Raw genomic sequence first — 11471 nt, forward strand, 5'->3', positions numbered from 1 at the left:
TTCTCTCCCTCCCTCCCTCTCTCTCTCTCTCTCTCTCTCTCTCTCTCTCTCTCTCTCTCTCTCTCTGTGATGCTCAATGTTATTGTATCATTTCCTTCCAGATGGCAGTTCCCAGACACCACAGACGAGTCTTCCGACGGACCCCAGATCACAGAGGACCTGGTACGAGGCCTCCCATCAAATGATAAGCGTTACGGGATATCGCTGTGATGTTGGGCCTCTGTGTTCTCACACACATGTCTTAGTCAACACGGAGTGAGACATGTGCGAGAACGCTGTAGACAGGAGTAAGTCTGCACCAGTCAAGCTAGACTTTCCCCCTACTTAATGATTGGCACTCTCACGCAAATCACAACCTTAAGGGTCTAGGGATATCGTGAAAGTCTAAATTAAAATAGACAATATGTGACCACATTTGTGTTACTCACGTGGCCCCCAATATGTGAGGTGATTCGATGAAATATATGTACCCAAAATTGTCCACCGAGTGCTGTCCGAGATTGGGTTAAGGGTCTGACGACTTCCAATCTTTTTGAATAGTCAAGGTGGTCTAGTGGTTAAAGTACTGGATACGCTAAGGTGAATAGAGCCCCTGGCTGTCTGGGTTCCAATCTTTCAAGGATGAGGAGTTTTCGGTTGTATATTGGCTTGGGGACCATTCAAGCTGGTTCGCATATACCTATATCTCTCTCTCTCTCTCTCTCTCTCTCTCTCTCTCTCTCTCTCTCTCTCTCTCTCTCTCTCTCTCTCTCTCTCTCTCTCTCTCTCTCTCTCTCTCTCTATATATATATATATATATATATATATATATATATATATATATATATATATATAACTGAAAACTCACACCCCAGAAGTGACTCGAACCCATACTCCCAGATGCCACGCAACTGGTATGTACAAGACGCCTTAATCCACTTGACCATCACGACCGGACATAATGAGGTGATAGCCGAGGCTATTTGAACCACCCCACCGCCGGCACTCGGATAGTAATCTTGGGCATAGCATTTTACCAAATCACCTCATTCTTTGGGGCACACGTGAGGAACACAAATGCGAACAAGCCTGAATGGTCCCCAGGACAATATGCAACTGAAAACTCACACCCCAGAAGTGACTCGAACCCATACTCCCAGATGCCACGCAACTGGTATGTACAAGACGCCTTAATCCACTTGACCATCACGACCGGACATAATGAGGTGATAGCCGAGGCTATTTGAACCACCCCACCGCCGGCACTCGGATAGTAATCTTGGGCATAGCATTTTACCAAATCACCTCATTCTTTGGGGCACACGTGAGGAACACAAATGCGAACAAGCCTGAATGGTCCCCAGGACAATATGCAACTGAAAACTCACACCCCAGAAGTGACTCGAACCCATACTCCCAGATGCCACGCAACTGGTATGTACAAGACGCCTTAATCCACTTGACCATCACGACCGGACATAATGAGGTGATAGCCGAGGCTATTTGAACCACCCCACCGCCGGCACTCGGATAGTAATCTTGGGCATAGCATTTTACCAAATCACCTCATTCTTTGGGGCACACGTGAGGAACACAAATGCGAACAAGCCTGAATGGTCCCCAGGACAATATGCAACTGAAAACTCACACCCCAGAAGTGACTCGAACCCATACTCCCAGATGCCACGCAACTGGTATGTACAAGACGCCTTAATCCACTTGACCATCACGACCGGACATAATGAGGTGATAGCCGAGGCTATTTGAACCACCCCACCGCCGGCACTCGGATAGTAATCTTGGGCATAGCATTTTACCAAATCACCTCATTCTTTGGGGCACACGTGAGGAACACAAATGCGAACAAGCCTGAATGGTCCCCAGGACAATATGCAACTGAAAACTCACACCCCAGAAGTGACTCGAACCCATACTCCCAGATGCCACGCAACTGGTATGTACAAGACGCCTTAATCCACTTGACCATCACGACCGGACATAATGAGGTGATAGCCGAGGCTATTTGAACCACCCCACCGCCGGCACTCGGATAGTAATCTTGGGCATAGCATTTTACCAAATCACCTCATTCTTTGGGGCACACGTGAGGAACACAAATGCGAACAAGCCTGAATGGTCCCCAGGACAATATGCAACTGAAAACTCACACCCCAGAAGTGACTCGAACCCATACTCCCAGATGCCACGCAACTGGTATGTACAAGACGCCTTAATCCACTTGACCATCACGACCGGACATAATGAGGTGATAGCCGAGGCTATTTGAACCACCCCACCGCCGGCACTCGGATAGTAATCTTGGGCATAGCATTTTACCAAATCACCTCATTCTTTGGGGCACACGTGAGGAACACAAATGCGAACAAGCCTGAATGGTCCCCAGGACAATATGCAACTGAAAACTCACACCCCAGAAGTGACTCGAACCCATACTCCCAGATGCCACGCAACTGGTATGTACAAGACGCCTTAATCCACTTGACCATCACGACCGGACATAATGAGGTGATAGCCGAGGCTATTTGAACCACCCCACCGCCGGCACTCGGATAGTAATCTTGGGCATAGCATTTTACCAAATCACCTCATTCTTTGGGGCACACGTGAGGAACACAAATGCGAACAAACCTGAATGGTCCCCAGGACAATATGCAACTGAAAACTCACACCCCAGAAGTGACTCGAATGAGGTGATTTGGTAAAATGCTATGCCCAAGATTACTATCCGAGTGCCGGCGGTGGGGTGGTTCAAATAGCCTCGGCTATCACCTCATTATGTCCGGTCGTGATGGTCAAGTGGATTAAGGCGTCTTGTACATACCAGTTGCGTGGCATCTGGGAGTATGGGTTCGAGTCACTTCTGGGGTGTGAGTTTTCAGTTGCATATTGTCCTGGGGACCATTCAGGCTTGTTCGCATTTGTGTTCCTCACGTGTGCCCCAAAGAATGAGGTGATTTGGTAAAATGCTATGCCCAAGATTACTATCCGAGTGCCGGCGGTGGGGTGGTTCAAATAGCCTCGGCTATCACCTCATTATGTCCGGTCGTGATGGTCAAGTGGATTAAGGCGTCTTGTACATACCAGTTGCGTGGCATCTGGGAGTATGGGTTCGAGTCACTTCTGGGGTGTGAGTTTTCAGTTGCATATTGTCCTGGGGACCATTCAGGCTTGTTCGCATTTGTGTTCCTCACGTGTGCCCCAAAGAATGAGGTGATTTGGTAAAATGCTATGCCCAAGATTACTATCCGAGTGCCGGCGGTGGGGTGGTTCAAATAGCCTCGGCTATCACCTCATTATGTCCGGTCGTGATGGTCAAGTGGATTAAGGCGTCTTGTACATACCAGTTGCGTGGCATCTGGGAGTATGGGTTCGAGTCACTTCTGGGGTGTGAGTTTTCAGTTGCATATTGTCCTGGGGACCATTCAGGCTTGTTCGCATTTGTGTTCCTCACGTGTGCCCCAAAGAATGAGGTGATTTGGTAAAATGCTATGCCCAAGATTACTATCCGAGTGCCGGCGGTGGGGTGGTTCAAATAGCCTCGGCTATCACCTCATTATGTCCGGTCGTGATGGTCAAGTGGATTAAGGCGTCTTGTACATACCAGTTGCGTGGCATCTGGGAGTATGGGTTCGAGTCACTTCTGGGGTGTGAGTTTTCAGTTGCATATTGTCCTGGGGACCATTCAGGCTTGTTCGCATTTGTGTTCCTCACGTGTGCCCCAAAGAATGAGGTGATTTGGTAAAATGCTATGCCCAAGATTACTATCCGAGTGCCGGCGGTGGGGTGGTTCAAATAGCCTCGGCTATCACCTCATTATGTCCGGTCGTGATGGTCAAGTGGATTAAGGCGTCTTGTACATACCAGTTGCGTGGCATCTGGGAGTATGGGTTCGAGTCACTTCTGGGGTGTGAGTTTTCAGTTGCATATTGTCCTGGGGACCATTCAGGCTTGTTCGCATTTGTGTTCCTCACGTGTGCCCCAAAGAATGAGGTGATTTGGTAAAATGCTATGCCCAAGATTACTATCCGAGTGCCGGCGGTGGGGTGGTTCAAATAGCCTCGGCTATCACCTCATTATGTCCGGTCGTGATGGTCAAGTGGATTAAGGCGTCTTGTACATACCAGTTGCGTGGCATCTGGGAGTATGGGTTCGAGTCACTTCTGGGGTGTGAGTTTTCAGTTGCATATTGTCCTGGGGACCATTCAGGCTTGTTCGCATTTGTGTTCCTCACGTGTGCCCCAAAGAATGAGGTGATTTGGTAAAATGCTATGCCCAAGATTACTATCCGAGTGCCGGCGGTGGGGTGGTTCAAATAGCCTCGGCTATCACCTCATTATGTCCGGTCGTGATGGTCAAGTGGATTAAGGCGTCTTGTACATACCAGTTGCGTGGCATCTGGGAGTATGGGTTCGAGTCACTTCTGGGGTGTGAGTTTTCAGTTGCATATTGTCCTGGGGACCATTCAGGCTTGTTCGCATATATATATATATATATATATATATATATACAGCAACGATAACAAAACACTGATTCAAGTATACGGAAACAAATGCATTTGAAGAATTAGAGAATGCAGAAGAACAGAAGAACGCCTTTACGGCTCAATTCGCCTTCATCAGATCAAGATAGAGAGTGAAGAGGGAAGCTGATTGACTGATGAAGATTAAGCCACCCAAGAGATGGCACGGGCATGAATAGCCCGTAATGTTGATAATTCCCTTTCAGAGATTATACCGTGCCCTTCATCATATATGCAAATAATCTTGAAGAGGACTCATTCCTCTCAGTGATTCCTAATGATGTGAAATTTATGAGGAGGATTATGAGAGAGGAAGAGAGCAAAGAACTACAAGATAACCTGGACAAAATGGAAGAAGAGTCCAACAAGTGATTTTTTCACCTTAACTCAATTAGGATTACAGTAATAAAACTAGGCTTAGGTAGCAGGAGCCTGGACACAAGGTGCCAAATGGAAGGTGCCAAATGGAAGGTGACATTCTTCACGAGTCAGGCCAAGAAGATGTGCTGGAGTGTATATCACACCGAGCAGGATGTGCACGCCAACTCCATTCACAATTTTAAAAGCAGATATGACATGACAGGGCCACGATTCACTGCATAAAGAAACTGCGTCGAGAAAGGCGGGGCCCAAGATCTATACCGTTCGATCATGCGGGTACACAAATAGACGGGTATACGTCGAGCAGTTGATTGATTGACAGTTGAAAGGCGGGCCCAAAGACCCAGAGCTCAATGCCCGCAAACACAACTAGGTGAATACACACACACACACTCTCTCTCTCTCTCTCTCTCTCTCTCTCTCTCTCTCTCTCTCTCTCTCTCTCTCTCTCTCTCTCTCTCTCTCTCTCTCTCTCTCTCAACCGACTCCGTTGAGAATCTACCTTTTTCCCCCTCCCAGCTTCCGTAAACTGCAGCTTCAAAAACCTGCTATACAGGAGTGTTGCGGACCATCCCGGAAGGCAGGAACAGGACCTCGTAAAGAGCCGCAGTAACGGCGGTCAGAGTGGCAAGGTGGGCTACATTATGCATCTTGGGTTGCTGCGGCCGAGTGAGGGGTTGGTGCTGCTGGTCCGGCCTCCCCCATTCCTGAAGCAGGCCCCATGTTTGCTTCATACACACGAATGAGGCCTCCATGTGTGTGCTTCATACACATGAATGAGGCCCCCATATGTGCTTCATACACACGAATGAGGCCCCCATATGTGCTTCATACACACGAATGAGGCCACCATGTGTGCTTCATACACACGAATGAGGCCCCCATGTGTGTGCTTTATACACACGAATGAGGCCCCCATGTGTGCTTCATACACACGAATGAGGCCCCCATGTGTGTGCTTCATACACACGAATGAGGCCCCCATGTGTGTGCTTCATACACACGAATGAGGCCCCCATGTGTGTGCTTCATACACACGAATGAGGCCCCCATGTGTGTGCTTTATACACACGAATGAGGCCCCCATGTGTGTGCTTCATACACACGAATGAGGGCCCCCATGTGTGTGCTTCATACACACGAATGAGGCCCCCATGTGTGTGCTTTATACACACGAATGAGGCCCCCATGTGTATGCTTTATACACATGAATGAGGCCCCAATGTGTGCTTCATACACACGAATGAGGCCCCCATATGTGCTTCATACACACGAATGAGGCCCCCATATGTGCTTCATACACACGAATGAGGCCCCCATGTGTGCTTCATACACACGAATGAGGCCCCATTGTGTGCTTCATACACACGAATGAGGCCCCCATGTGTGCTTCATACACACGAATGAGGCTCCCATGTGTGCTTCATACACACGAATGAGGCTCCAATGTGTGCTTCATAAAGACAGACACTTGAAGGTTCCCAGGACCACATTGGTGGCCGTCCAAACTCAATGATAACAAACAATGACTTACGTTGAGCCGATATACTTTTTATGTGGTCAAACTCGTAGAAAATCTAGATTTATAAATAATATTCGACTGATTCTATGTGGTAATTTTCAAGATAATTCACTCACAATTTCCGTTTTCGCCTTTAATTGAAGACTTATATATATATATATATATATATATATATATATATATATATATATATATATATATATATATATATATATATATGGGTTTCGTTGATCTTGGTCAACAATTTCGAAGGTGGAGAAAAAGTGGATTCAATTTTAGAGCAACGTAATATATAATTGGCTGGCGAGGATGTTGATCAACTCACACATCAGAATAACGACGACGTTTCTGTCCATCATCAAGTCATGATACCGGTCGTTTCTTCACTTACTGATGAGTGGTTTGGTCATCATATCTTCAGCCATGTTACTGTGATTCATCGCCTGCATATAGAGGCGAGATACCTTACAATGGGCCACGAGACCCGCTGCAGCATCCTATGTCTTATTGATGTCTTGAGGTTATCTTGAGATGATTTCGGGGCTTTAGTGTCCCCGCGGCCCGGTCCTCGACCAGGCCTCCACACCTAGGAAGCAGCCCGTGACAGCTGACTAACACCCAGGTACCTATTTTACTGCTAGGTAACAGGGGCATTTGAAAGAAACTCTGCCCATTGTTTCTCGCCGGCGCCTGGGGGGGATCCCAGGACCACAGGATCACAAGTCCAGCGTGCTGTCCGCTCGGCCGACCGGCTCCCATGGCTGTTTGATGTGCAATGTCTCGTCAATGTCCAGTCTGCTATTGTCTCTGTATCTGGCGATTATTTTAGTGTTTAAGATATCTCTGGTGGGTGATGTAGTTGTGTGGGTGTAGAGACTTGTGTTCCCTTGGCAGAGCTGCGCTCTTTTGTGCATTGTCAGGCGGCCTTGAAAGAGATATATTGTTGTCTTGTCCATACTGAGGTCGTAGAGTCTGTCAGTCCCAAGTGGGTATGTGGAGGCACCGACCACATTCTTCTCTTTCAGTTTTGTTTAGTGTCAGGAGACTTTTTCATGAGCAAGTCTCCATGTTCTTACAGGATTATTAATTCAGTTTTCTGATTGGTGTTGGGAGGGGTCAAGTTTTTCTGTAAATAATGTCTTTCAGAACTCTACAGTCCGTTTTGAAGACTGTAGAAAATAAATTGCTGTATAATGTTTTAAGTGGAAGCATCGGTAACGTATCATTGGCTGTTTCGTTTGAGGTAGTGCGCCGGCCTACCTTCCTTTTAATCTTTTGGACATATCCGTTAGTCTTATGTCCAGGCCAAGTGAGATGCCCCGGAGAGTGGACTTGGAGATCCTGCTGGACGACATATTCCACCATGAGACACAAGGGAAAGCACCAGGCACTAAGGTTATATAGCAAGCACAACTTCTGGCAGAGGAAGGACTGGTGGCAACTACAGAAGCTCCACCCAGTCTCCTGTGCCGTACCTATGGGAAAGATACTGTAGTACCGAATCTCCCGTATAAGGGAGGAGTAGTCGCTCTTCCTGAGCATATATCTTCAAAAGTGGCGTCATATTTCAATATTTTTTAGCTCATATGTTTCGTAAAAGTCGAATCTCATTATTTTTGTTATTGAAGTACAAGAGAGGATATGCATATGGGAGTGTCAGGACTCACGTGTACCGCGTGCTTTCAGCCTTAAGTCTACAAAGGTGTTTGTTGACATTGCTGGGGTTCGTGGACATCAAGAGAGCGTCACACACACACACACACACACCACACACACACACACACACACACACACACACACACACACACACACACACACACACACACACACACACACACACACACACACACACACACACACACCACACACCACACACCACACACACACACACACACACACCACACACCACACACACACACACACACACACACACACACACACACACACACACACACACACACACACACACACACACACACACACACACACACTGTCTCCCTCTCATTTGTCCTGATAACAGTGTTTGTAAACTGGAGTGTTGTAATCCAATTTCACAGATGTTACCTTCTGTTCCTCATCTCCAGCCCCTCTCCACCAGACCCCAGACCCCTCCCCTCCTTCCCCTCCCCAATATCTTCCTCCCCCTCCTCTCCCCCACCTCCCCCATTACCCAACTCCTCCCCTCCCCAAGTCCAAGTCCCGACCCTCCTCCCTCCTCCACACCATAGCTTAACACTCCTCTTTCCCCTTCTTTCAGCACCAACTTGCTCGTTAACGGACCACACCCAACCTGACCCCACACCCACCCTGACCCCACACCCAACCTGACCCCACACCCAACCTGACCCCACACTCAACCTGACCCCACACTCAATCTGACCCCACACCCAACCTGACCCCACCCTTGCGTCCTCCCCTACACAAGCCTCTCACATCCCTCATTAACTACTAAGTGGTCCAACAACTGTGGTTTAGGGAGATGAGCCAAACATTGGTGGCCTTGACCGCTCCTGTGGCACCACCACGCTCTCCTGATGGCCCACCATGCTCCAGTGATGCCCCACCATGCTCCTGTGATGCCCACCATGGTCCTGTGATGCCCGCCATGCTCCAGTGATGCCCACCATGCTCCTGTGATGCCCACCATGCTCCAGTGATGCCCACCATGCTCCAGTGATGCCCCACCATGGTCCTGTGATGCCCCACCATGCTCCTGTGATGCCCACCATGCTCCAGTGATGCCCCACCATGGTCCTGTGATGCCCCACCATGCTCCTGTGATGCCCACCATGCTCCAGTGATGCCCCACCATGCTCCTGTGATGCCCCACCATGCTCCTGTGATGCCCCACCATGGTCCTGTGATGCCCCACCATGCTCCTGTGATGCCCACCATGCTCCAGTGATGCCCCACCATGCTCCAGTGATGCCCCACCATGCTCCTGTGATGCCCCACCATGGTCCTGTGATGCCCTACCATGCTCCTGTGATGCCCACCATGCTCCAGTGATGCCCCACCATGCTCCTGTGATGCCCCACCATGCTCCTGTGATGCCCCACCATGGTCCTGTGATGCCCCACCATGCTCCTGTGATGCCCACCATGCTCCAGTGATGCCCCACCATGCTCCAGTGATGCCCCACCATGCTCCAGTGATGTCCCACCATGGTCCTGTGATGCCCCACCATGCTCCTGTGATGCCCACCATGCTCCAGTGATGCCCCACCATGCTCCTGTGATGCCCCACCATGGTCCTGTGATGCCCCACCATGCTCCTGTGATGCCCACCATGCTCCAGTGATGCCCCACCATGCTCCTGTGATGCCCCACCATGCTCCTGTGATGCCCCACCATGCTCCTGTGATGCCCACCATGCTCCTGTGATGCCCACCGTGCTCCTGTGATGCCCGCCATGCTCCAGTGGAACCCTCCATGCTCCTGTCATGCCCCACCATGGTCCAATGAAACCCTCTATGCCTGATGTCATATTGCTGACGAAACATAGAACAATATAAATAGAAATTCATGTATTTATTTATATTTATAAGTATTAAATACATAAGTATTTATGTATCAGTAAGACAAATGACTCGAGTGCGGGTTCACATAAGACAAATGACTCGAGTGCGGGTTCACATAAGACAAATGACTCGAGTGCGGGTTCACATAAGACAAATGACTCGAGTGCGGGTTCACATAAGACAAATGACTCGAGTGCGGGTTCACATAAGACAAATGACTCGAGTGTGGGTTCACATAAGACAAATGACTCGAGTGCGGGTTCACATAAGACAAATGACTCGAGTGCGGGTTCACATAAGACAAATGACTCGAGTGCGGGTTCACATAAGACAAATGACTCGAGTGTGGGTTCACATAAGACAAATGACTCGAGTGCGGGTTCACATAAGACAAATGACTCGAGTGCGGGTTCACATAAGAGAAACGACTCGAGTGCGGGTTCACATAAGAGAAATGACTCGAGTGCGGGTTCACATAAGACAAATGACTCGAGTGCGGGTTCACATAAGACAAATGACTCGAGTGCGGGTTCACATAAGACAAATGACTCGAGTGCGGGTTCACATAAGACAAATGACTCGAGTGCGGGTTCACATAAGACAAATGACTCGAGTGCGGGTTCACATAAGACAAATGACTCGAGTGTGGGTTCACATAAGACAAATGACTCGAGTGCGGGTTCACATAAGACAAATGACTCGAGTGCGGGTTCACATAAGACAAATGACTCGAGTGCGGGTTCACATAAGACAAATGACTCGAGTGTGGGTTCACATAAGACAAATGACTCGAGTGCGGGTTCACATAAGACAAATGACTCGAGTGTGGGTTCACATAAGACAAATGACTCGAGTGCGGGTTCACATAAGACAAATGACTCGAGTGCGGGTTCACATAAGACAAATGACTCGAGTGCGGGTTCACATAAGACAAATGACTCGAGTGTGGGTTCACATAAGACAAATGACTCGAGTGCGGGTTCACATAAGACAAATGACTCGAGTGCGGGTTCACATAAGACAAATGACTCGAGTGCGGGTTCACATAAGAGAAACGACTCGAGTGCGGGTTCACATAAGAGAAATGACTCGAGTGCGGGTTCACATAAGACAAATGACTCGAGTGCGGGTTCACATAAGACAAATGACGAGGATGGATGAGCCTGAGACACCTCCCGCGAGACGAGCTGAGAAAGAGTTGAAACTTTCACGCAATAAATTTTTTCTGGTCCTTAATGCCGAGAGCAGCGTCTTATTATTCTCGTGTTTGTCGTGTGGGAGTTAGGCTCTGGGTGTGAAGGTGGGGGGGGAGAGAGAGAGAGAGAGAGAGAGAGAGAGAGAGAGAGAGAGAGAGAGAGAGAGAGAGAGAGAGAGAGAGAGAGAGAGAGAGAGAGAGAGAGAGAGAGAGAGAAAGAGAGAGAGAGAGAGAGAGAGAAAGAGAGAGAGAGAGAGAGAGAGAGAGAGAGAGAGAGAGAGAGAGAGAGAGAGAGAGAGAGAGAGAGAGAGAGAGAGAGAGAGAGAGAGAGAGA

At 48.7% G+C, this 11471-nt stretch overlaps 1 protein-coding gene across 1 annotated transcript in view; it reads left to right on the forward strand.

The window, feature by feature from the left end:
• The window catches only part of LOC138359540 (mucin-22-like), a 12434-nt gene extending 1331 nt beyond the window's left edge, over positions 1–11103 (forward strand). Inside the window, exons 2-3 of the mRNA XM_069318884.1 lie at positions 4726–4887; positions 9999–11103. Of these exons, the coding sequence (XP_069174985.1) occupies positions 4726–4887; positions 9999–11103 (1267 nt within the window). The remainder of the gene's footprint in view (positions 1–4725; positions 4888–9998) is intronic.
• Positions 11104–11471: the final 368 nt, after the last annotated feature.

The sequence above is a fragment of the Procambarus clarkii genome, chromosome 8, assembly GCF_040958095.1.
Source record: "Procambarus clarkii isolate CNS0578487 chromosome 8, FALCON_Pclarkii_2.0, whole genome shotgun sequence".
Taxonomy (NCBI): domain Eukaryota; kingdom Metazoa; phylum Arthropoda; class Malacostraca; order Decapoda; family Cambaridae; genus Procambarus; species Procambarus clarkii.